Source organism: Pan paniscus, chromosome 9 (assembly GCF_029289425.2).
Source record: "Pan paniscus chromosome 9, NHGRI_mPanPan1-v2.0_pri, whole genome shotgun sequence".
Taxonomy (NCBI): Eukaryota; Metazoa; Chordata; class Mammalia; order Primates; family Hominidae; genus Pan; species Pan paniscus.
Window position 1 is genome coordinate 118833696 of NC_073258.2, and position 26394 is coordinate 118860089.

The following is a 26394-nucleotide window of genomic DNA, read 5'->3' on the forward strand; positions in this document are numbered from 1 at the left end:
CCAAATTATTAAACATAATTTTTATTTCATCCAAGGCAAAGCTAAATACAATTCTACAATGCAAAACTTGTTGTAGAGGCCAGACTGATTATATCCGTTCTGTGCTCGAACACAAGTCAGTGCTGGCTGTGTGGGCATCTGCGCCTCCCAGAGGCACTCGCACACCTGAGGCCTCCCAAGGCCTGTTGTTGCATCATTTGATCTATAGTTACATAGGAAAATTGACTATGGGTATTGTTGTCATCCAAGCCAGAGGAATAAACCATGCATAAGATAGTCAAAAGCACTGCATATCAGGTGGGAGGTGGGAGGGTAGGGACTCCAACCTGGGACAAAGTAAAGTAAAGCAAGTTATAGGATTTTCCCAAGAAGTCCCCGCTCCTGGAACTCCCTACCGCCAGCCCTCTGATGGCAGCTGTCTGTGACACTGAGAAGAAGTCATGGAGTGACGGAATGCAGAAGCACGGCTGGTCTTCTCTGCCTTTGATTCTTTCTCAGTCTCCAGATGCCTCAACAGGCACAGCTCAGGCCAAGAAAGACGGCTCCTCAAATGTCCAGCATCTGCCCATCATGCATCACCCCTTACATGCAGAGCCCATCCACTCCACAGTTACGCTGCCATGCACCCACACTGCCTGCACACGCACACTCCACACAAGCACACCCCACCTCCTGCCATCTCACAAGCATGCTCTCAAGCCCTCGCTCCACAAGAGCTCTGATCGGCCTGCCATATGTAGTCTGAGCCCCATCGGCTGCTCTCCCCAGGCCTCTCTAACATCAGGGGTTTACTCGGGCTGCCTTCTGTTCAATTACGACATGGGGAGAAGCCCAGAACCTGGAATGCTGATTTCATATTTTGTAGTCGATGAGGAGCTCAGAACTTTGTCTTTAGTCTCGCTGACATCACTCAGTGCAGCTGCATGTGCCCAGGTCTCTCAAGATCGACTTTGTAAGTGGCTCTCTCTAGCCCACAAGCCCTGGAAGCCACCATCAGAGATTTGCATGCACTGAGGTTCCACTTGGGGAAGATAGCTTTGCCCATATACATCCTAGTGCAAATCCATGCCAGTGTTTCTCCATGGGTATAATGTTGACATGGGACAGGATGATTCTTTGTTGTGGGGACTAAGTTTAGCATTCTTAGTAGTGCCCCCACACATGGGGGCAACCAAAAATGCCCCCCCCCTACAATCTCAGTCACCTCTATTGAAAACCATCAAACAAAAGCCATGGACAAGAAGCTTTAAGCATCAGAGTCAAGGTTTCTAATATTGCAAAGACTAAATAATTCCAAGGGGGGTGGGATGGAAAGAAAGAGAGAGAGAGTGTGTGTGTCTGTATGTGGGTTGTAGAGATGGGACACAGAGATGAAGACAGGACAGACTTGGAACTATCCCTGCAATTAATACCTGGCTTCCCAGATCCCTTTCCAAGCCAAAAAGATGTTTTTAGACAAAACTTGCCAAGCCTCACAACAGTCCTGTGAGGTAGGTAAGTATTATTACACCCATTTGGTAGATGGAAAGAGCTGAGCTGAGAGAAGCTGCATGATCCATCTAGAAATCAGCAGTAGACCCTGGGGAGGAAAGAGAGGATGGTGCCCTTCTTCTCCCTACTCTACGTGCCTTGGCTTTCTCTTAAGACAGGAGGAGGAGCCCCAAGGTGCTCTGCGTCTTCAAATGTCACCATTGAGAAGGAAGAAGAAAGCAGTTTTGCATGAAGGTAGCTATAAGAAGTTTTCTGAATGGCTGGTGGCTCTGGTCTGTCTGCTCCCAAAGCCAGGAAAATCTGAGCCCCAGCCCATGACAGGTTCTGGGTAGAGAAGAATGGGAGGCGCACAGGCAGATCAGACGGGGAACTGGTGAGCCCAGCAGGTTGGCTAAGGGACACTGGCCACAGCCACGGGCACCCTGCAGGTACTACTGGTCCTCAGTCTCCCCCCCTCCACCCTTGTGAGGCTTGCAGCTGCTTTTTGACAGGGAGAGCTCTGAGGTAGACCCCAAACTCTCTGAAAAAGGGGGCTACTCCTCTCTCATCCCTCCTAGGGGCCCAGAAGACAGGGCATCAAAAAATCAGTAAGGGAGAGAGGGATTGGAAGTAGATGGGCAGAGAGGCTTGTTACCACTTTTCCCTGCCATCCCTGGCCTCACCAATTCTGCCCAACAAGGACTCACACAATGGGCTCCATCAGGAGATCCCACTCCCAACATCACCACCTCCCCCTAGGGCAGGCTAGAAACCCCAATGGGAGCACCTGGCCGACATCTCCAAGATTCAGTCACTGGCCAATTCCAGCCTCATGGCCCCCTCTATGACCCTGGGAAGGGGAGGGCTGGCGAACCCTCACCAGCACCACACCAGACTCTGCTGTTATGTCAGGACATACCGTCTAGAGAGGATGGGGGTAAGGGCTAGGATTCAGGACTAAGGCACATTCTAGCCCCACACACAAGGGCTGTGCAAACCAGCTCTGGGAGAAGCAAAGGAAAACTGTGGGCACCCACTCCCTGCTCCTCCCCAACCCCAGGGTGGGAGGGGGTGGCCCAGCTGAGCAGGAAGCAGCTGGGAAACCCAAGGACCCCCTCATCCAAAGGAAGAGAGTCCCTGAGGCGAAGGCAGGCCCTTGACCCAGGGCTGGGAAATGAACCACCCTGGGGGCAGGGCGTGATGGAGGGCACGGGGGAAGCGAGCCAATGGGAGGTTGGAGGGTGCAGCCTCTCAGGTAGGAGGGGGAGAAGCAGGGGAGAGCTGGGCTCAGGAGTGCCCAGAGTGGCGATGGTCCTGCCATGCCGGGGGGGGGGCCTGCCAGCATTGGCAGCAATGGGGGGGGCATCCCAGAGGCCCAGGACACTGGCTCACTACCTCTGTGGCCCAATTCCCCAAGTAGAAATGCTTGGAAAGGCATAGGGAGCACTCGGGTGCTCCAGGAAGGCTCGAGGGGCCCCTTCCTGAGCCCTTCAGTAACCCAGAGAGCAGAGGAGCAGGGTAGGTGGCCAGGAACCCTCAAGACCAGGGTGGCCAGCCCTGGTTGAGAGGGCTTAAAAACTCTGAGCAGGGGAGGGGATAGGCAGATAGGGTCCCGGGGCAGGGGAAAGGAAGTTTCCTACTTGGAAGACTGTGGGGGATCTGGTGTCCTATGAAGCAGAGGCAGTCTCTCCCTGTGGGCCTGCCCCCATCAGCCCCCACCCCAGGTCTTCTCCAGAGGCCTCCAGCCCACTCCCACCTCCAAAGGAAGCCACTTCTTCCTACACCCCATCTCCAGGGTGCAGCTCTTAGGACAGCCCTTACGGATCCTCCCAGTCTCTTGTGAAGAGAAGCCTGGAGGAAAACCAAGGCCCTGCTTGTGCAGGGTAGGGAGACTGAAGGAGACCCCATCTGCCCAGGTGTCAGGGGACAAGCCCCTCCACACCACCCTAGCCTCTCCTTTCTTTCTCCTGAATCTTCCACAGACCCCCTCCCCTGGCCATCCCTTGTCCCTGGGGAGCCCTGACTGGGAAGGGGATGGGCAGGCTGGGCAGGACTCCGGTTTCTTGTGCCCGGAAAGACTACAGTTTGAGCCAAGCAGCAGATGTCTCAGGCACGTGGGTTCTACGGTCGGGGCTCAAGCATCAGTTTCATCATCAGAAAGGGGGCTCCCTGCAGCTGCTCAGCCCGAAGCAGGGCTCACACTTTTGAAGGTGGTTTCTCCTCTGCCTTGGAGCCAGGCAAGCCATTCTCCGTGTTGTCATTCCCCGAGGAGCTCACGAGACACTCCTTCCTGGAGAGGGAGAGAGAAGGGACAGTGGTGAGGAGAGGAGCAAGAGTAGGGGGAGAATTGTGGCAGGAGCCATGGGCCCTGCACCCAGCCCTGTGCCTCTCCCTGGCCTTCTACAGAGCTAAGGTAGCCAGAGGCCATGTCACCTAACCTCTCTGTACCTCAGTTCCCTCATTTGTGAAATAGAGGTAGGGATGACCTTCTGCGTGGGGTTGCTGGAGGGAGAAATGAGCACTTAGAACAGTGCCTGCCATGTAGAAAGTTCTCAACTGGCCAGGTGCGGTGGCTCACGCCTGTAATCCCAGCACTTTGGGAGGCCGAGGCAGGCAGATCACTTGAGGTCAGGAGTTAGAGACCAGCCTGGCCAACATGGCAAAACCCCATCTCTACTAAAAATACAAAAATTAGCCAGGCGTGGTGGCAGGCACCTATAGTCCCAGCTACTAGGGAGGCTGAGGCAGGAGAATCGCTTGAACCTGGGAGGCGGAGGTTGCAGTGAGCTGAGATCGTGTCACTGCACTCCAGCCTGGGCAACAGAGCGAGACTCTGTCTCAAACAAAGAAAAAAAGAAAGTTCTCAATAAAGCTTAGCTGTCACCTAGTTGTCTCAACATGGCAGGAAGCAAAGGGCACCAGGTGCTGTTCTCAGGGGTCAGTTCCCAGGCTGTGCCACGCCAGGGGGAGGGGTCCAGGCCAGCAAGGAGTATGCTGAGGACAGAGTCCCTCTCCCCAGAGCCCCCCAGGCCTTCCTCCCTGAGCTCTCCGTGACTAGAGGTATTAAGGGAAGAACAGAGTCCATGGACGGGGCAGAGCAGGCAGTGGGTTTGGCTTCAAGGGTGACAGGTCTAGGCAGAGTTTGGTGGGATGGAGCAGAAGACAGGAGGAAGGAGAGATGGTGAGATGGGAAGACACCTCCCGGGAGGCGTTCCACCCTGACCGCTCTGAGCTGGACATGCTCCAACTTCAGTGTGTCCCTCCTCCACAGCAGCGCCCAGGCTGGGCACACAGAACTCCCCAGGGAGCACCTGCATCCCTCTGAGCTTTCTGCTCATGAAAATGGCCAAGTTTTTCACAGCTGCTACAGCCAAACTACATCCTACCCTCACCCTGGGCTTGGGCAGCTGGGTTTGAGGCCTTTGGGAAGGACTGAATATTTTGTCCTCATTAATTTCATCTTGCAATACCTAGTTCCTAGCTCCAGCCTATCAAGATCTTCCTAGATCCCTTTTTCTTCCAACATAGTTACTAGGCTTCTGGAAGTTTGATAAATATGACATCCCTAGTGTACTTCAAATGTTAATAATAATAATGAACAGGTGGAGCCCTGTGGAATACACTAAAGACCTCTATTCGGATGGATCCATCTCTCTCTCTCTGTCTCTCTCTCTCTCTTTCTTTCTGTCTCTGTACCTAAGGCATAGTTAACCCAGCCAATTACGACCCACCTAACTGTATTCCACGCAGTCCATAATTCTCTACGGAGAACCTACTGGGTACCAGGCACTGTGTCGGAAACGTGCACTCTCCTAGGGCATGTGACATTAAACAAGTGATTGTGACACACTGTGGTAAATAATAGGATGGGGGATGTAGGAAGGAGGGACCCAACCTAGGAAGCCTCCTCGTAGGAGTCAGGGAAGCTTTTTGGAAGTATACCCTAAACTTCCAAGCTTCTTTGAAACCAAGAAAGATGAGCAGGAAAAGAGAGAGGGTAAATTCCAGACAGAGGAAACAGCACCCACGTTTCAGAATCAATGGTGAGATGCTGTCCAGTACCTCCCTGTTCTTGAGAAGCCACTGTCTCTGCTGTAATGCAGGCATTCCCCGCCACTCCAAGGACCCCCTCAGGCTTCCCTACGGCCTGTCCCCTGCCCCCAGGCTCTTCCACCCAATCCCTCCGCCCACCATGGCCAGATCCTTTCTTCTGCGCTCTCTGATCGTGCCAGGGCCCTGCAAGCCCTCGCCAGCTCCCCTGCAGTCGGAAGTCAATCACAGCCTCGACTCCCAGGTCCCCAAGTGTCTGTCCCCAACCCCTTCTGCAGGCTTTTTTTCTCCTCCCCACCACCTCACCATACCCAGCTCTCTCAACAAACAAAAGGCTTGTTCTCCAGACACAAGCCCACTTCCCAGACTCTCTGCCTTGGCTCTCAGTGGTGCCTCCATCTGGAAGAATCTTCCCTTCACTCTCCCCAGGGCTTAAGTTATATTCATCTTGCAAGGCCTGCCACAAACACCCATTCAGCCAGAAATCCTTCCCAGAATTTCACCCTGCCCTGAACCCCCCCAGCAGCATCGTATCAAACCTCTTTGCTGGCACTGATCCCCTCTACCTTGTATTACATTTATTTGTATACACATTTATTTGTATCTTGTCTTCTTCAGTTAAAGGCAGAATCTCATTCCTTCCATAATTTCCTATAGCATCTGGCACAGTGCCTTGCACACAGTGCCTCAAAAACAGCCACAAAACGAACAGATAAATGAATGAACTCTAGATATGCCCAGTGAGTCAGTAGAACATCCTCGCAATGGTTTAAGCTTTGAAGCCAAATTAGTCAGAGTTCAAATCCCAGCTCTATCACTTACTAGCTGTGTGGCCTTGGGCAAGTCACTTCACTACTCTGAGCCTCACTTTGCTCAATTGTAAAATAATAATTGTGGGTAGTGTATAAAATTGCCTGGTGGAATTCCTAACATATGGTAGGCATTTGATGAATGACAGGAAGTGGTATTTTCCAGAGCAATCTCCTGTTCTGCCAGTGCCCTATCAGGAAGACATCTAGCACTCCTTTTTTTTTTTTTTTTTTTTTTAAGAGACGAGCTCTTGCTAAGTTGCCCAGGCTGGACTCAAACTCCTGGGCTCAAAGCATCCTCCTGCCTCAGCCCCCCAGGGAGCTGGGACTTCAGGCACACACATCCAGCTTAGCATGTCTTGTTTTTGATAAACCCACTGTGGCTCTGAAGGACCACCGTTGTCTTTTCTAAGTGCTTTTAAACCATATATTGACAAATTTGTTCTCCATCCATTGATAGTAAGACTGGTTATGAAAAACAGAACCTAATTAAGCTCCACACTTTTAGCCCCTCTCACGATCACCAAAACCCTCACAGCCTCTGGCCACAAGGCAGGCAGACAACCCTTGAGCTCTTCATCGACAACCCAGTTCTGGGGTCCTCCCCTGCTCCCCAGCCCCAGCGCTGCTACCTGTATGGCCCCTCCCTACCTCCAACTTCCATCCCCTCTTTCTAGAGTAAGTTCTGCCCTTTCCAGCAGAATTCCCTCTTCTCAGCAGAGCAGAATGTTTCAGCAAACAGGGGCAGAGGAGTTCTCCATTCTCTGCATCTCGTGGTTACCATCACCCTCTCTGTTCCAATGGGAAGCCATCTCGTCGCATCTGTCTTGCTCAGAACACAACTTTCAAATGCCTTTTCCCTGCTCTAGTTTTGCAAGATTCACCACATGCTGCTCTGGAGCCTGTCTGATACTGTTCCAAAAATTCGGGGCCTGAGGGTTGCACCCTCCGTACCTCCCCCATCTTCCCTCCCCTTCCCCTTATAGATGTCTATTTTTATACCTGAACTTATCCTAGGGCTCACTGGGAGGCCATATCTGCCTTTTCAAACTTTTAAAACATCACCTCCATCTGAATTTTCAGAAATTCCTAACAGAAGAATTTTGTTCCCATCTCCCTAGAAGAGTTTTCTCATTTTAGAGTCTCTGTACATGGAATCTTACATTTTCACTGATTTTTTCAAAGGCTCCTTAAGTCCTTTGGTAAGGCTCTCGGTTGGGTGGTACAAATGGAAAGAGAGGCTAATGGGACGGGAAGGAAGACAGTGGGCTGAGGAAGAGCAGGTGGCTGGCGTTTGTGTATTCAATGAACGTATTCAATAAATACATATTGGGAGGATGGGGAAGAGGGAAAGCGATGAGGAAGGGGCTGAGAGATGGGGAGGGGGTGGCAGGGATAGAACAGAGAGCGGTAGGAATGGGAATGGGGGGAAGGAGGAGGCAGGTGGAAGGCTGAAAGCTGGTGGGGGTAGATGAGAGGGTGGTGGGCTGCTGGGAGGACAGGAGTGTGCTCCAGATCAACTCACTTCTTCTCCCGAGTCTTCTTCAGGATGAAGATGATGAGTTTCTTGATCAGCAGGATGAGGATGAGGAGCCCGATGACCCCGCCCACGACAGCCAGGATGATGAGTGTCACTGTGTTGTCCACTTCTTCCACTGTGTGGCCCGAGTAGGGAGGAAAGGGAAGGCACAAAGGGAGCAAGAGTCAACCTGGAGCCGAGAACTGTGGCAGTGCAAGGGCCATGTAGCCTCCACCCCCTGGCCTCTGGGGCACATCCACTCCCAGACCCCCAGCCCTCCCCAGGCCTGCAGCAGGAAGCTGGAGAGGCAGAGCATGGCATCTATCAGGCTAGGGCACACACAAGGGGCCCTCTCCCCCATCCTGCACATGCCCTCCCACAGATGCACTCACACAAGTTCTGGAATAAATCAGAATTGGAGCCCATAACACTCAAGTTTGAGTGGTGACTTGATCCCCAAATTGCCAGGCGAAAATTTCATTGCCTCTTTCTAGACCCCTTTGCTCACACAGAAAAAATTAAGAACCTCCCTATGATACCTCTTAGATGGTTAGAAGATTTTGGAGTCAGATAGTCTGAATTTTAAGTATGGGATTTAACTGTCACTAACTAGCTGGCAATGTTGGGCAGGTCATTGAACCCTCCTAGCCTCGGTTTCTTCATCTGAAAACTGAACTCCTGACTGCTTCCGGAACCTGCTCCACCCACAGTCTTCCTCCTCTCCACTGAGAACAACTTTATCCCCCCAATTGCTATAACCACAATCCTTGGAGCCTTCTTTGATGCCTTTTATTCAAACGCTTTATCCAAGCTACCTGAGAATCCTGACAGCTCTAACTTTAAAATATTCCAGAATCTGATGGCTCACATTCTCCCTGGCCCTGGCCCAAGCCACCTCTTGCATGGATGTCTGCAATAGCTTCCTAACTGATCTCCTCCCTCTATCATTTATTCTTGGCATAGGGGCCTGAGTGAACCTGTTCAGGCCCTAACTCCTCTGCTCCCAGTGGCTCCCACCTCACTCACCCTTCCAGCAGGGTGATTACACAATCTGGCTTGACCTGACTCATCTCTCACTCCTTGCCCTGCTCCAGCACTAGCCTCCTGTGATTCTTCACGCATCTGCCTCAAGGCCTTTGCACTCACTGTTCTCTCTCTATCTTCCCAAAGATGCCCTCATGGCTCCTCTCTCACCTCCTTCAAATATCCCCTCTCTATCGCCTTTTCCAGAGAGCCCTTCCCCATTCACCCTGCTGGCACCCCATCTTTCTTTCCTGCTTTATTTTTTCTTCTTAACACTAGCCATGTTCTCTTTTACAATATCATTTTTCTTCTTTATTTTCTATTGTGTATCTCCATACACAGAAGAGGAGGAAGGTAATCTCCATAAAGGCAGGAATTTGTCTATCTTGTTCATATCACATCCTCGGAATCTAGAATAACGTCTGCCCCATACAAGGTGCTCAGTAAATATTTGTTGAACAGATGGATGAATGAATCCATACAGATGGAGAGACAATCCACCTCAAGGGAGCTGGTGAGGAGCAAAGGAGCTAAAGTCAATGATAGCACCTAACTCGGGATCTGGCACCCAGAAAACGCTCCACAAATGCCCGTTCTCTTCCTTCTGAAAAGGCTGAGTACAAGCTGGGTGACAGGAGCCCAGACAGAAAGGAAGAGGTGACACCTTAGGCAGACCTATGACTCCAGGCTCAGAAAAGCTGATTGGATAACCTCTGGCTCCGCCCTTGCATACTCAAGATTGAACTCACGGGTGTCTCCCTCTCCAGGGACTCAGTGTCATCCAGGAGAGCAGCAAACCCCCGGTACACACAAAATGCAGCAGAGTCAGGATCCTTGAGCAAGTCCCCTTCCCTTTTTCTCTCTGCTTCTGCACTTCCCTAGTCTTCCAGGCCCCTCCCCTCGGTGGGGCCGTGCCTCACTTCTCCAGCCCTGGTTATCATATCCTCCTTCTCTAACCACACCAGGTCTAGTCAGGGACCACCTGGCTCCTTTTCATATGCACCCTCCTTGTATGATTGGTCCTCCTGTGTCAGACTGGAATCCTAGGTAGGATGTAAGCCCCCAGAGGACAAGGGCCATGTCTTACTCCATCTCTGTTGTTTTCACCTCTACTGACAGATGTATGCACCATGTTCTGCCCATTCTAGCTATTTATTTATCTTCTGTCCTACCTTGTACTGTGAATTCCTCAAGGAAGAATGTAATGTATCACTCATAGCACTTTTTAGTCCAATGCCTGACATTCAATCAATTTTTGCTAATGGAATACCCAATGGTATTAATAATCATTATATAAGGAGAAAACCCTACTAGCCACAAAACACTACCAGGTAGCTTCTCTAACCACAACTCTAGGAAAATGAAGCCATATTCCCATTTTACAGATGAGGAAAACGAGGCTTAGAGAGGCTAAGAGTATTTCATAAGCTATTTGGTAGCAGAATAAGTGTTCAAGCTGAGCTCTTCTAGCTTTTAGATGTAACTCCAGCAGCTCTGGAAAGTGTAAAGCAAAAGAAAACACCAACACGGTCCATTTTGCCATTTCACTGTGATGCTGAGTTGGGTGCCTCCCAAGTCCTTCCCACGCCACTGCCCTGTGCCAGCCCCTACTGCATACGTCTATCAACGACTTGGAGGAAGATGGTGGCGTGGTGCTGGAGATTATTCTCCTTGGGGTTCTTCACATGGCAGGTGTATTTGCCCGTGTCGCTGAACTCCAGGTCCCTCAGCACAATGGAAATGTTGTTCATCTTCTCCTTAGTAGAGCCTACCAGAGTGATGCGGTCATCGTCTTTCAACGTCACCTTGGGGTCAGACTTCTCATTCTTCACAGTCCCCTCTATGAGCTGGTGGAGGAAGGGGGTTGGGGTGAGAGAGTAGCCGAGAAAGTAGCCAAGAAAGAATCGGGGTCCTCAAGGTTCATGACATCACACCAGCCCACTCCTTGGATGCCTCCCCTGTCCAGGACCAGGAAGAGCCTGTAGTCACACCCTGCTCCTTCCCCCCATGGTTTCCTCTTCCAGCGTCAATAGCTCTGCCTGTCTAACCTGAATTTTACTTGTTTCAGGCTAAACCCATTTCCTTTTATTAAGGTCTCCCTGGAATGCAGCACAGCTCTTACTGCTCTCTTCATAAAAGCCTTTTACGTAATGACTCCTGCAAGCACCGCACTCATCTCCCTCTGTCACCTCCCACCCAGCCTTTGCTGACACCATGTCACCTGCCCAACTGAATTTTGGCCCCCTGTCAAGACCTGGATCAATCCCACAGCTCTGCCCGTCAGCACCCTCTGAGGTCAGCATTTAATTATAACCAGAGTTGGTCTCTTGTGGCTTCCCTGTGAAAGTCTCAGGTTGGATCCCCCACTAGATTGTAGAGTGAGTACAATCTAGTGAGTTCACTTCCACCCCCACCGCAGCCGTGCCAATGCTCCTGCAGCTCTCCCTCTCTTCCTCTCTCCTTTCCCTGCCAGTCCAGCTTCTCAGCCCTTCTCTCATTCAGACTCTTCTCATTCCCTCTCTCCAAGCTTTCCAAGGCCTTTCTCTCTCCTGTTTGTTAGACTAAACTATTGATTTTTAGACAAGCAATCCAAGCTCCAGGTGTTTCTTAATACCAGACAGAGGACTCTAGCCAAGAATTCCAACAGTCCCCGAATTCTGGCAACACTATCTAAGCATCTCTCCCAGTTACATCCTTCCTGGCAGGCTCTGAAAAGAATACTGGGAGAAAGGGTGGCAAAAGGTGGGTTCTGGGGACCATCGCAGTGGGTCTCAGTCCAGAAGGGACCAGAGCGTAGGAGGCGAGGCATGGGTGAGGGAGGCTGGGCTGTACTGTTCTTCCTCCAAATACTTACAATCTTGAATGCGTCACTGCTGTTGTAGGTCCACCGGAAGTGGAGGTCCTCGAAGCCAAAGCAGCTGGAGAAGGTGCAGGGCAGCAGGATCTCCGTGCCATTGACAGCGTAGATGTCGGTGGCCTTTCCCACAGACACCTCCAGCGACAGGGTTACGGGGAGCAGGAAGAGGCCTGTGTAAGGAGCACCGCCTCCCTTAATAAAACCCCACCAAAACAGCCTGGAGCTCTGGAAGGGGATGCTTAGGCAGGGCGGAGTAGCTTGGCCAGGCAGGTAGGTCTCTATCACCCTCAGTGCCAACTTCGGGAGGATGGCTGTCTACTCCAATCAGCACCGCCTGGGCCACCCTCCATCATTCTCCATTTCTCCCCTGGAAAGGACTGAATTCCGGACCAGGGAGTAGCCCTTGTTGCTCTCTGGATGACCACCAGGGGTCACCCCAACCCAAGGAAACAAAGGCCTGGCCATTGCCGCGCACCGCGCCCCCGCTCCGCCCCTCACCTGGGCACGCAGTGCCTGGAAGCGCTCCTGCCGCACCCACTCCAGGACGCGCAGGGCGGGCTCCCTTCTGTTTGCAGGGGAATTCCCCTAGGACAGTACGCGCCTCTCGCCAGGTTTTCAGGACTGACGGGCGGGGCGGTCGAGGAGGGGGAAGAGCCGGGTCCCGTAAGGTGAAGAAGAGAAACGCGGCCGCCGCAGTCCCGGGCCGCCGTCCAGTAGCCTCTCGTTCCCCCGCCCTGGAGGCTCCTCCCTGGTCCCCAGTGGCAGAGAGGCAGAAGGACACGTTCGGGCTGCACCTCCCTGGGCCAGCCGAGTCCGACGCCCTCTGGCCGCCAAACGGGACCCTGGGAACCGCAGGAAGACGGCCTGGCAGGGGGGAACACGGCGGGGGTGGGGACCGACGCGGGGCTTGGAGCTTGGCAGCCGCGGGGGCGCGCGGGCGCAGCCAGGGTGGGAAAGTCAGTGGCAGAAGACACCCTGGGGAGGGATTCCGGGCCAGCCCGAGTCCACGCGCGCGGGGGCGGGACGGGGAGGGCGCTGGACCCGCGGTCCCCTCCTGAGCCCTGCAGCCCGGCCTTCTCGCCACACTCCGCCCCCTAGTCCCCGAGCGCCCCCAGGCTTCTTTCTCACGCTTCGAACCTCCGGCCCAGCACTCCGATGCGGCCCCCTCCGCTGGGACTAGGCCTCTCCACTCACGGCCTCCAAACTCCCACTCCGGAGTCCTTGTAAGGGGGCCTGGTTCCCCGCCACCCCGCCCCACCCACACACACACACCCAGTCCTGCAGATGCCTCAAGGAAACCCCACTCGCCTCAAGGTCGGTGGAGGCGGGGGCGGGGAGGGTGTCTGGAAGCGGATGCCTGCCTCACCTCCTCCCTAGAGGACACTGGCACCTTCCACCCCCACTCTCAGGAAGGCCCTCTGTTGTCTAACTTAATTCCTTGTTCTGCATCATAAACCTCTTGTTTTGGATGATAATGCGTCTGAGCAATGCTTTTCAAATGACAGAAAAGGATCTCCAAGGAGAGCAGGCAGCCCTGCTCGCTCAGCTTCTTCCTGTGCCCTTAGCTTCTGATGACAAAGTGAAGTGCTTATAGCCCCAGCCCTAAAATCACACCCCGTGGTCCAGTAACCCCATCGTGATTCGGCCACTGTCGATAACAATAGTACTAGCTGATATTAACTGAGCATCTACTATGTGTCAGGCACATTTCATCCTCACGGCCTGTCCTATGAGTCACGTACTATTATAGGTCCACATTGTAGGTGAGACAACTGAGCCTAGAGAGGTTATGTAACTTGCCTAAGAGACCCAGATCTACCTACCAGGGCTCCAATTAGTGCTGGGAAGTTATTTCAATTAGCCTTCATTTTTGGCCAGCTCCTAGGATTTGTGGCCAACCAGGATTTGTTCTAGAGCCATGGTTTTCAAACTTGATAGCGCATCAGAATGCCCTGGAGAACAGTTACGGCTGGCTCCGCCCAGCCCCTGGAGTTCTGATTCAGGTCTGGAGTGGAGCCTGAGCTTTTTCATTTCTAGAAAGTTCCCAGGGAATGCTGTGCGCAGGGACCACACTTTGAGAACCACGGTGCGAGAGGATTTGTGCATACTAACTACGACTTTTATTAGAATGCTCAAAGGCAGGTATAATGTTGCCATTTTATATATGATGAAATTGAAGCTCAGAGAGTTGACTTGCCCAGGGCCACAGAGTAAATGGTGAATTTGAGACTGAGCAGTTACTATAGGATAGGAGAGGTATTTTATATACACTGTCTCATTTAACCCTCATCATAATCCTATAAGTTACTATTTTTATTCCCAATAAACAAATGAGGAAACAGGCTTAAAGAGATTACCTTGCTCATGGCCACACACCCAGTGAGTGGAATAAGCAGCGTTCAGATATTAGCCCCTTTCCACCACTCTGTGACCAACCACACTCTCCAAGAAAAACACTGCTATCAGGGCTTAGCACTCCATAGAACTCCTGCCTTTCTGTTTACCTCTGCCCTCCTCTGCCCCATCTCCCCCAGAGGTCTAGGGACAGAAGCCAGATGCAAGATCCCACTCTCCAGTCTGCAGCCAGCACTAGAACCTTTTGGTGGGAGATACCAACTCTGCTTCCCACCCTCCATAGCCCCCACAAACAGGAAGTGAATGCAGAGCAGTGGACAGGGAAGCTGTCAGACAAGGCAGCTTCCTGATAGCTAATGGCCTCCCTCAGGGCACCAAGGAGTGTGGCAGCTCCTCCTCATCAGCATACCGGTCCAGGAATCAGGGTCCTGGAGGAGATGGGGGAACTCAAATCAGTGCCCAAATCTCCCCACTTCAACCCTAGCCAGAAAGAGATATTCAAGAGCACAAAAGATGCGTGCGAAAAGGAAATCTTATTGATTGCTTTAAATAGAAGCAAAAACGAGCAAAAGATGGGTCCAGAAGAGAGGAGAACACTGTATCTTTAAGGTCTGGCTCATGACACAGTACACATTTCTGCCTGGTTTGTGTGCACCTATGTGGATGACTTAAGTCCAATACACTCAGGACTCTGCAAGTGAAGCATTGCCATTTCCTCAGTAGCTGGGAGGGGAAAATGAAAACCGGCAGAAATGGTTTCACAGAGTCCAGAGCCCTGCCCGAGTGAAAGCATCAGAGAGGGTGGGCAAGCCTGGCTTCTTCAGTGCACAGCCCTCCCAGTCGGGAGTCATGCAGTCCTGCCAGTTATGTCTGGGAGGGTCATGCACGAGAAAGCCGAGGAGCCTGCCTCCCATTGAACTCAGTGTCTCCTATGAGGCTGCTCTGGGGGAGAGGGGGGAACCAGGGGCAGGTGTTGGTCCACAAAGGCCGCCGGAGGGCTGCTTCAGGATGACCAAGTCCAGAGAGGACTGGTGAGCATGCGCAAGGCAGGCCCCACTCTGCCAGCTGACCTTGAGAAAGTCAGAGGTGCCACATCCGGTGTGCATATCCCCAAGCCAGGGCAGGGATGCCTCTTTCCTACTTCTCAAGCTTGGTGTGAAGCCAAAACAGGAGATTATAAAACACAAGAGGGGCCGCCGTGAGTGGGCACCCTGCAGGTAGAGGAGGGTGGTATTTGAAAGGGGAGCAGGGGACAAGGGTGTCCCTCATCACAGGTAACCAGGGCACCCCTAGCTTCCCTGAATAACCAGTGTCAGCCAAGAATGTCTCCAGGCCGTTCCCACATTGATCTGTATTTTCACCCTCTACCACTTCTTGGCTTATTTCCATGTGGCCGTTTCCCCGGAGTAAAGAAAGCCTTGCTTTGCTGTTTTCTAAAGTTAATTCTAGAATGTTAAAGTGTACGTGTGTGTGTGTGAGAGTGGGGGGCCTCTTTCCGGCATTGTGGAATTGAGGAACAACTCTTCCCAGTCCTGATCCCGTGGAATTCCATCCTGAACCCCAAAATCTTGCTTTTCCTCACTAAAAAGCCACTCTCAGAGCAGCCATTTTCTTTGCCTTCTCTGAAGTCCTGGCCCCCTGCCATCCTCATCTGGGGTTTTGTCTGAGGACTGACTCAGGATCACTTTTGTTAAAGTGGAAAAGTATTCAGCACATGCAAATCATATTATTAAATATTCACACCAGCAGGAATCTTATGGCAGCTACCATATATCCCAAGGCAAATGTGGAGGCAGAAAACATTCCACCACCTTTTCCCACATCCAGGGATCACTCACAGCCACCCCAGGATGCGGGGAGGAAAGAGGGGCAGGCTGGTACCCACTCTAAATATAGCTCTGAGGGCTTGCTGGCATGGCAAGTGGACACACGGCTGACTTTAATAGGGAGGCTGATACACTCTGGCCCAGGGAGAGTTAGAAAGGCTCAAAGTTAGAGCTAGGGGGCAGAAAGTGGGCCGAGGCCAGCAGGACAGGACCCCTCCTGGGGTGCAGGCCCTGGGGGCTTTGGGAGGCAGGGCTGGGCCGGGTAAGGCCCCTGGGCCCAGAGACAAAGGAAAGATTTCAGCTTTCTCTCCCTAGACAACCTACCTGCTTCCTGCCCATCCCCAGGAGCTTTGCTGGTATGAAAGCATGCCCCTGAGACAGCATGGGATGCTCAATGAAACCAGCTTTGCAAACAAGTCCCAGCAGCATGCCTGTCCCTCCTCTTACAGGCCAGAGAGCAGGTTGTGTTGGCACGGCCCACCCCTGGCTTATGCAGAGATCCATACACCTCCTTGAGGACTGGCAGCAGGGCAAGGTGGTCTGCTGTGCCCAGTCTCCCTCTCATGCTGATCCCACCAGAAGGGGGCCAGTCATAAGAGCTTTGGGACTCCAGCCTTCTCTCTCAGGTGCCCCCACAGGCTTGCACCTCCAGCAGGTTCAGAAGGAGAACTAAGCATGTTTTCCAGATTCAAACCCAGGATTCCAGATTCAAACTCCCTCCACTTCTCCCCTTTCCTCTCTTCTCCACAGTCTCCTTGCTTCTTCTTTCCTTTTTCTTCCTCTGAGTGGGACTGAGCACCCTCTCCTTAATTGCATTCTCATTAAACAAGCCCTTAATAAATACACACCAGGGGAAACAGGGTTGTGCAACAGAGCACCCTCACAAGTGATAATTAAACACAGATCACAGCAATTAAGTAAATGGGGGAACAAGGAAGGAGTGGGCAGGACAGAGATATTACCAGTTACATGCTTAGGAAGAGATTGGAAAGCACATAAACCTCAATGGCAATAATATAGCCTTGGAAACTGCTTCTCAGTTTAAGAAAAGGGTATTTTGTTAGGTTATCAAAAATCACTTTGGTCTCAGTCTGTGAGACTGGGTTTGATACGGGGAGAGGGGAAGAGGACTCCTGGGAGTTCACTGCTCTGTACCCAGTCTCCGAAGCTGTGAAAACAGCCGCTCTAGGCCCCTCAAGTCTTTATCCTTCCACACCCATGCCCCAGAGCCTCACTTATTCTTCAGCCCTAAGCACAATCACTATTTACCTTCCCCCTCACCAGACTTGAGTTAAGTGGGAAGCAGCGTGGTGTGACAGAGCCCAAGAAACGTGAATTCTGTCCCACTTGGCCATCAATTGGCCATGCACCCCTAGACAAGTCACCATCCCTCTCTGGACCATGACTTCCTCATCTCTAGGAGAGTTCTGTGCTCTGCTTCCCAGAGTTCCTGCCAACTCTGATGTTCCCAGGGAACACCTCCAGTTGGCTGTCCAGTCGTCTCTGTATCTCCCCCACTGGACTGAGAAGGAAAGATGTCATCTATGTCCCAAGCTCAGACCAATGCCCCTGTGAGGGCTCAGTCAGTATTACCTGGTCAAGGGCCAAAGGGACTTTGGTTGGAGTCCCTCTGCAGACCAGAGGGGCAGGGGACAGAGCAGATGAGGCCAGTCCTGGGGCCTGCAGGTCTCCCACCTACAAGTCACTCTGCTTTCTCCTGGGCTCCCAAAGGGTAGCTCAGAAATTCATCTAAACCTGTATCAATAGGCCTTAGCCCCTACCTGGTCTATACAGCTGAACAGTCCTTGGAGAAGGTGGGGCTTCCACCTGGAGCAATGTACCAAGACTGTGCCTACAATCCCCCTTACACACGTGCACACACACACACACACACACATCATTTTCAGGGCCCTCTTGGTTGCCCACAGAGGCCTGGTTCTATGAGTATTCTAACAAACAAGGGACTGGCATCCCACCACCCAGGAAGGTAAGCCAGAGGTGTGAAGTGGGGTAGTTTAATGACTGGCTGAGTTTGAATTCCTCAGTGATCCTTTACCCCTGCCATTGCCACCATGGGGACCTGGGCTGATCTGAGATGGGATGAGGGGAAGTAGCATGGAATGGCGCTGTGCCCACCCTGTGAAAAGGAGCCTCAGGCGTCACTAAGGCCCACTTCATTAAGGTCACTGTGAAACCAGCATGACATCTGTGCCAAGGTACAGGAGAAAACAAGGGTGTCTTCCATCTAGCGGTACAGAGGTAAATAAACATCCCAAGTACAAGAAATACTCTCTCCCCTCTTCACCACCAGGCACCAACCTGCTAGATCTGCACACAGTTTACATTCGCAGAAACAGTAGCCACTTCCCTTATAGGGTTCTGTCTCCCTGTTTTCAGCAGAAATACCTACACCGTGTGTCTTACCCAATGCAGGGAGCTGCCAAAAGCCAAATCTGACCAATATAAACAGGAAGAGATGCCGTTGCCAGAGATGGAGTCGGCTTACATTAAAGTCTGGCTATGATTTATGAGGAGATTACATCCTGGATGAATAAATATCATTCCCTAATCTCTTGGAGTTTGACACTCAAAACTCTCATGTGCATATTAATAGATATTAATAATGCTTCTTCCTCCGTGTCCTCTGGACATGTCTTCTCTGTCTCCATATTCACTTCAAAAATGAAGAGCCAGGAGCAGGTCAAACAGGTCTTCCCTACGGAATCTCTTTGTAGGAAGAGAGACAAGGCCGTTCCTAAAGGGCCTTGAATGATCCCGCAAGCCCCTCCAGCCCCTTCCAGCTTTCAGGTGCTGCTGTAGGGAAGGCAGTGGCTCCTGAGGGAGATACAGGGCAGAGGAGCAAAGCAGGAAAAGGGCCCAGGAAGAAGGGGACTCCCCCACCCCCAACTGGTGCATGCCTGGTGCCTGGGAAACAAGCAAACGGCTCTGGGCCGGGATGGAAACCACCATTCCAACAGTCACACGTGCAACCCACCTGGTATCCCCTGCACTCAAGGCACGGACCCCCCTCCTCCAGCATCCTGAACCTCTGAACTCTGGAGACCCGCGCTGCAGCCCCAAGATCCAGCTCCAAATACCTGGAGCCGAAGGTGCCAGAGACAGCAAAAAAACTAATCCTGAGACTGGCGGGCTGATGGGGTAGAGAGGGACGCACACGGTCCCCAGGGAGCACAGCCTATGAACCAGGCAGGAACCAGGCAGGAAGCCGGCGGCCACCATCCTCATTCCGTGCCGCACTCCAAAGCCCACCCCATCCAAGGCCTCTTCCTTCTCGAGTGTCCCCTTCTTTGGGGGTGGGGGGAGGCAAGAGAAGAGACCAAGCTGGGGCTGCCTTACCCAAAAGCCCAGTGCCCAGCCATCTCGCCGGGGCTTTGCCTCCGTCCCCAGCCCCGGGCATAGTCCTGTTCTCTCCGGAGCGCGCGGGGGTCTCGGGGATGGGATACTGGGCACAGCCGCGCTCTCCGCCCGAGGTCGGCGTTCGGCCACGAAGCTACCCCGGAGCTCTGCGCCGCCGGTCGGGGCTCGGGAAAGTTAGCGGGCAGAGAGCGAGAGGAGGGGGAGGGAGGGAGCGGAGGGGGAGGCGCGCTCGCCCGCTGCTGGGAGCCGGCTGCTGGAGCAACGGCGGGAGGGAAGGAGGAGGAGGAGCCGGAGCAGGAGCAGGAGGAAGACGGAGCGAGCGCAGCGGCGAGCGAGGCTGCGCCTCTGCTCTGGAAGCGCTCCAGCCGCAGGAGGGGCGGTGGCCGCCGCGGAGGCCGGGGCGCCCCCGCCCGCTGCGCACCCTGCCTCGCGGTCCCGGAGCCCCGGGACCACGCCGTGCCCCCAACTCCCTCTCCAGTGGGGCTGGGCTGCTGCGGCTGGCACTGCAGGGCCGGCCTGCAGCCACCCGCATCATCCCATGCGCTGAGCTGCCAATTAGGAGCATAGTTCGAGGGGAGTAGAGGTGGAGCTTTTCGGTTGCTGGAAGACTGTTTTGCTTTGCTTGGGGGAACACGGGAAGGTTAGCGGCTCCCTCTCCCAGGACCGCCAAGGGACCGCTTTAAAGTCCGCAGCGGACGCTGCCGCAACGGGTGGGCGTGTGCGGGCTTGCAATTGCAGCTTGCGCCTCCTCGGTGGCCGTGCGACTTGGCGCGCGTGCAGCCTCGGGACCCGCTCCCGCCACCTTCTGCCCCATCGCTCAACAACTCCGGCCGTTGTTTTAGGAAGCCCGGAACAGAGCTTTCCAATTGCAAAATGCCCCGGCCCTCCCTTCCCCCACCCCCACGCCACCCCGCCCCACATTTCTCCATGGACCCCTTGGAAATCACCACGCTCCAGGTTAGGGAGCAGGTTGGTCCGCGCCTGGTCTGTGTCCTGCGCCCCATTTCACCCTCCCGCTGCACCCCTGCTTCTCATTTTTCCTACCTAGGCCGTCCCCCTCAGACTCTGCCTTTTCGCCCTCCTCCAACTCTCCTGTTTTCTTCGGAACGGCAGACTCCCTCGGCCTCCCTTTTGGGGTAGGGGTGGAGGAGTCCAGGGTGACAACCAGGTCAGAGGGCTGAGGCGAGGCTGTGAACGAGTAAGCCTTTTCCCAGACAGGCCCAAGTGAAAGAGTTTCACCTGAGCGGTGCTACTTGGGGTGGTGGTTCTGTAAATGAGTCGATCTCCTCCTCAGCACCTTTCCAACCATCCAAGACCCTCCCTGCATCACAGGCCCTCTTTACTGTCTAGGACTGGTCTGGACTGGGAAGCCCGCTCCCACTTCATGGTCTGACTTCTGCTGCAGGCACACCAACGCACCGCCTTCTTAACGAGGGGTCTCTGGGTGGACTTCGGCGTGATCACGGACCCCTTGAGGTTGCAGGCAAAGTGCTGAATGTCTGTTTGCTTTTTCAGGAGAGAGGGTCGCTGCCTTCCCTATAGTGGCACAGAGGCTCTGGCAGCGCCACCATTTATGACTGTATGGCTTTGAGCAAGTTACATGGTCTTCTGGGGGAGCCTCTGCTCCTCACCTATAAAATGGTGAATGCAATGATATTTGCCTCCTAGGCTTATTAAGAGCAATGTTACCCCTGGACCTGGGCAACAGGAGCCTCAGCCCTGGATTTCTGGTTTTAAAGGCCCTCATTCTGGCCCTCCTCTGGCCATGCCCCTCACTGGAGAATGTGTCCATGGGACCAAGGGGGCAGGGCAGGCGGGGGCATGCACCTCCTCCCCTTCTAGACTGTACTCCAGGTATCAGGAACTCTGGAATTCCCTATTCCCCGGATCTGTCCTTTCAAGGGCTGGCTATATCAGGTGTGCACTCAAGGGCTAGAGCAGTGGGCAAGGGACAGCTGTATGCAGGTGATGGGGAATGCATGAAACTTGATATACACCCCAGGCATGCACAAAAGCCCCTCTCACTACAGGACCAGAGAAGAGCGTGTACCAGAGAATGGCCTGAAAATTTCATTTTGGACATGGTTTTCCAGGTTATCATGAAGGAAAAGTAATTAAAGGCAGAGGATAAAACATCAATCTTAACACTTTGTTATCCTGATTAATATTTAGACATACGTATAATTTCCATTTGTACCTTTGCTCCAGGCCTTGCAACATCGAAAGTGGACCTAGCTGTAAAGAGGGAATGAGATATGATTGCATGTAAAAGTGCTTAGCAGACAGCTAGTCACAGGATAAACACTCAGTACATTTGAACTTAAAGGTCTGTGGGCCCTGAGGCTAAGCCTCCCCATCTGTCTCCAGGTCCGCAGGCTTACGCTGTCCTTCCCCCAGGAGGTCCTTGCACTAGATCCGCAGGGCCAGGCATACAAACTGACCACTTTATTTTTACAGCAGGGGTCATGTTTCTCAGAACCCTAGACTGAGGTGAGAGAGGAGGTGAGCCAAAGGGAAGGAAAGTGACCCCTGCCCAGAGCAGGGGGAGGAGAGGGACAGAGCTGCAGGGATATCTTTAGATCCTGGTGACAGGAAAAGGTGGCCAGTGTCCTCAGTGTCCTCTCCCCACCTTCCCTGCTACCTCACCGCTACCTCACCAATTCATAGAGTTTGAAGGGTCCATAGGAAACCCTCATGCCTTAGGGATGAAGAAAGAGGCTCAGAGAGGTAGAATGTGTAACCCGAGGTCACCTACACAGTTACTGTTAAAGTCAGCGTTAGAACCTCCCCCATTACTTGATTTCCCCAATCCACACCCCCAGCTTTCCTCTAAAGAACTCCAGGAGGGCTCCGCAGCTGGGCAGAAAGAGTGCTTGGGAAATGCATTAGCTTAAGGGCTAGAGGATTTTACATTTATAGAGCACTTTCCTCAAAAATTCTCAAAACCCTAGCCCATCGATCAGAGGCTGCTACTGAGGATGCCAGGGGAGAGGGTGCCAAAAGGTCAGAGCTCCTTCTCTCTTACCTTTTCAAAACTATCTTTTCCAGGGGCCCTCCCTGATTTAGCACCTCTTCACCCAGCTCAAGAGTCCCCAGTCACACTGGATAGGGACAGGAAGAAACAGACACCACACCTTGGCTCCTGTCCTTTCTGCTGGAAGTCCCTTGGGGGAGGGCAGAGGTGGTATCTGGGGACACAGTCCCCAGCCACGGTCGGACAAGCCCGATTCCTGGTGATGGGGTAATGCACACGCAGCTCTTGGGTGGCCTAGCTCAGAAATACATTGAAGAGCCAGTTTTCAAAGATGCAGAGGCGGATTGGGCCCTGTGCCACAGAGTTGTCAGAGAACTGCCCGCTCTCAGGCTGCAGGAGACAAGGCCTAGATTTAAGGGGAAGGAGATTGTTTCCTTGGGGATTCGTGTAGGGTTCTTTGAAGCAGTTAGCCCAACAAAAATCCCCAGGGACCAAGCAACTGACTCAGTTGGTCTCCTCCTCCCCTGCCTTCCTAGGGAGCTGGATCTGAGCTAGGAAGGAGGGTGGGTGCCTGCTTTCCAGGAGGGGCCAGCCTAGAGAGGAATCAGCATGCCCCAGGGGAAGTCGGGTGGGCAGGAATGGGCTGAGCTCCAGCTGCCAGCCTCCAGAGCCGCTCTTACACTGGAAGGCATTCACCTCCTGGAGCAGGATCACCTTGTACAGATGATCAGGGTGGGTACATGGAATGCTTCCTCCCCTGTCAGTTCTCAGAAAGCCATCGAGACCCTGTGCAGAGGAGGAAGGGCAATAGAGAGCTCCAAGGAGGTCTCCAGCGCTATTTTGAGAGTTCCTCCTAAGTAACAAGAGCCTGGCAGGGAGCCTCCTCCCACTCTGGCTCCCCTGTTGCCCTTCCCCGCCTGCCTCCCTCTCCCTCCTCTTCCCCCATAAACCCTCGCGCTCCTGCCGGGGCACTGCAGGTAACAGAGGAAGCTCAGCGCAGCGCTGACTCGGCTCTTGGAGCTGGAGGACAACGGGCTCTGCAGGGAGCCCGCCTCCCCCCACACACACCCACCTCACAGCTCCTCCCCAGAACAACACCAAGAGGTGCATCTCGCCTTCCCCGAGCTACCCCCTGGTGGTAACCAGAGCCCCGGTCTCAGGATGGGGAAACTGCAGGCAGGAGATTCTCTGCTTGCACTAACTTAAAGTTAAATGTCCACAAACCCTTCTGCCACTTGGGTAGGGATTGAGTGGACACTACCTGGACAAACTTTTAGGAGCTTCCTCCTGCTGCACTGAGGTCTTCTCTCTACCCCTCCCTACTCACCACTCCCTTCCTCCAGCTCAGAGCACTGGCTTGCCCCTAGCCAGAGCCTCAGCATCCACTGAAGTTTGGCAGGTGCCGAGGGGGTTAACAGGACAGCATGTACCAAACCAACCCACAGGCACGCGGCTTAGCGGTCCAGCAAGGAACACCGCACAGAGTCCACCTCACACCAGCGAGTTGGAGTAAAGATAAACTCTTTCTGAACGCTTCTCCCAAGGAGAGTCGATCGCTTCTTCTCACTCCTCTCTGCTTTCTAGGGGCTCTGGGCAGAGGCAGGTAGGCAGCCACCTCCTCAATCCCTCCCTTCCTCTGTTTCTGTTTTCTGCCAGGTTCTGTCCACACATCCTTTCAGGCTAAGATGGGTAGGGAGCCCCAGACAGATGAGCTCATTGGAAGGAGGAGGGCAGAGGGAGGAGGGAGCTGAAATATCCTGACCAGAGGGATGCTCACCGGCCAGTCCTGAGCTGGAGAGGGTACGTGCCCACTTCCGGGAGCAGGTATGTGCTGCCCTTGCAGTAGCTCCGAGATGGGGTGAGTCTTGGACATCTATTTACTATAGGCCACATTGGGGTGGGGTTTGAAGCCCCCGGGCAGGGTGTCAACCACCCTACCCAGCACCCCAGAGCTATATTTCTCTCTCTGCTTCATGGATCACCATGGCCCCCTGCCTGCCCATCAAGGGAGGATGGTGGCTCAGGAGGGCTGGGAACTGGAGGCTTTGGGAAGGTTTGTCATTCATTGCAGCCTGCCTCTCACAGGACTGCCTTGTCAGCTGAATAGTCAGATGCCCTCCTGGGCTGGCTCTGAAATGGGCACCTGAGACAGACTGGCCAAGCCAGAAGCACAGCATAGCGCGGAGTACCCGGCAGGACTCCCCAGATGCTCTGGTTTCATGCATTAGGAGCATTTTAATGTGGGAGCAGTGGGTCTTGCAAAGTGAGGGGAGAGGGAGGATGTGGACCTGGAGAGGAAATGCGGCAGAGAAGGTGGGGGGCAGAGGAGAGGAAGAGAGGAGGCCTGGGAGCAGAGGAGAGTCTTCCTGAGTCGAGGGCAACTTAAAGTTGGAATGTGGCTCAGGCTGAAGGGGACGGGTGGGGACAGGGAGACAATTGTCTAGTAGGTGAAGCAGAGGATACACAGGCTTTTGGCAGGAAGGGAGTGGAGCGAGAAGCCAGGGGAGGAGAAGGTGGCCAGCAGATGCTGCAGCTGTTTGCACAGAGCTGTGGGGCCAAGGGCCAGGCCATGTAGGGGTGGGCAGGACGGGCCCACCGGGAAAGCGTGGCCTCTGCTCACACCTTTGCCCTTATGTTGTTGTCCATGGTCATTTTAGGGTTGGCTCCAAGCCACCCTTCCCCCACCCACAAGTGTTCGCTCTGCGAGAGCCCAGTTCACTGTCCTTTCTCCTGGTGTCATGTGATGGCTTTGGTTCACCAGGCCCTGAGGGTGAATTTGGCTCTGCTGTTTCCTAGCTGTGCCACCTTGTTTGTACACATACTTATAATACTGCAGAACTTTGTTTCCTCATGTGTAAAAATGAGAAAAGAATGCATTTGGACAGGGCCTTGCCCTGAGGATGAAGTAAGCTGATATACATCGAATACCTAGATCAGCACCAGGCACAGAGTAGGTACTCAGTAAAGAGTGGCTCTTCTTGTTGATCTAGCCAAGAGTCCCATACCTTCCTCCTTCAATGCCCTTCAAGTTCAAGATGGCCATGAAATCCACCCCTTAGCCCTTCCAGCAGGCTCAGCTCCAGTGGACAGCTTGCACGGGTATGAGCAAGCTATGGGGGGAGTTGAGGGAGATGTTGACAGATTTGGCAAAGCTGGGAGCACTCAGGGATAGGGAGGCAGGGAGGACTTGCATCTTCCATCTACAGTCTTGACTGGAAAGACAGGAGTTTCTGACCTGGCTGGTGGGCCTAGGAAGGCAAGCTAGACTTGGCCTCATCTTTGGAAAGAAGCTCCCCAAGGTCGCTTCAAATTTCCCACTGTCTCCCAGCGTATTTCTCACTGTACATAGAGGTTCGCCCACACCCCCCACATCCCCACCACTGATAGATCAGATACAGAAGAACCAGGTAAAGTGGTACAGGGGTATAGAGGGGGCCTGGGGAAGACCACAACTGAGTAAGAAGGCAGAGGGCCAGACACATGTGCATGTTTGCCGGTGTATGTGTTATACTTACCTTCAGGCAAGCAAGACTTTTATCCAACTTCTATGATTTGAGTCCTAAAAAGAAGACTGCAGAGGGCCATTATCAGTAGACTTAAAGGCTATCTAAAAGTATGCCCTGATATAGGAACTTTCTCAACAACACCCCTAAGTTATGCTTAAATACCTTCTGGGATGGGGATTTCATTACCTCAAAAACTCGACCCTCTGCACAGCTCTGATTTACACTGGATCAATATCTGTCTCTCCCTGCCAGTCCTAATGTCTTGCCTTGGGACAGAATGGGACAAGTCTAATCCCTGTCCCTGAGGCTACAGCCTGGGCCACTCTATCGGTCAACAGCCACTCTATCGGTCAACTTCCCCTCCTGGCTGAACACACCCTCCTCTTCTGCCCATTTGCCCACAGGAAGAACTCTGAATCTGTTGGGGCAAACCGTTCCTAGTCCCTTTGCCACCTGTTTACTGGGAATGTGTCCCACTTGAGAAGCAGAGGCAACTGTGGTTGGGATAGAGGTGACTTTGCCAGGGCCATAGGGGAAAGCCCCTCCCATGGGATCCAAAGTAGCTAAGCTGAATACCTGGCACCCACTTGCCCATCCTTCCCCAGCACCTCCTAGACCTGAAGGTCA

General features: G+C 53.3%; 1 protein-coding gene across 2 annotated transcripts; it reads right to left on the minus strand.

The window, feature by feature from the left end:
* Positions 1-19694, minus strand: SCN4B (sodium voltage-gated channel beta subunit 4). Of its 2 annotated transcripts, none has more exons than XM_003820060.7 (5): positions 19267-19694; positions 11726-11898; positions 10490-10718; positions 7855-7984; positions 1-3760 (listed from the first exon to the last, which is right to left on the minus strand). In XM_003820060.7, exons 1-5 carry the CDS (start codon positions 19325-19327, stop codon positions 3667-3669), a joined length of 687 nt encoding a protein of 228 aa, XP_003820108.1. In that variant the 5' UTR covers positions 19328-19694; the 3' UTR covers positions 1-3666. The 2 variants fall into 2 exon arrangements, with proteins under 2 accessions (XP_003820108.1, XP_008971747.1); XM_008973499.6 differs by lacking the exon at positions 19267-19694 and adding an exon at positions 12227-12872.
* Positions 19695-26394: the final 6700 nt, after the last annotated feature.

Bases quoted from the DNA above. Each gene is read 5' to 3' on its own strand.
- SCN4B (XM_003820060.7), bottom strand. From the start codon at position 19,327: ATGCCCGGGGCTGGGGACGGAGGCAAAGCCCCGGCGAGATGGCTGGGC. The intron at 11,899-19,266 runs GTAAGGCAGCCC...CTCCTTACACAG, and splicing joins GCTGGGCACTGGGCTTTTGG to GCCTCTTCCTGCTCCCCGTA. The intron at 10,719-11,725 runs GTAAGTATTTGG...TTCCTCCACCAG, and splicing joins GCAGTGACGCATTCAAGATT to CTCATAGAGGGGACTGTGAA.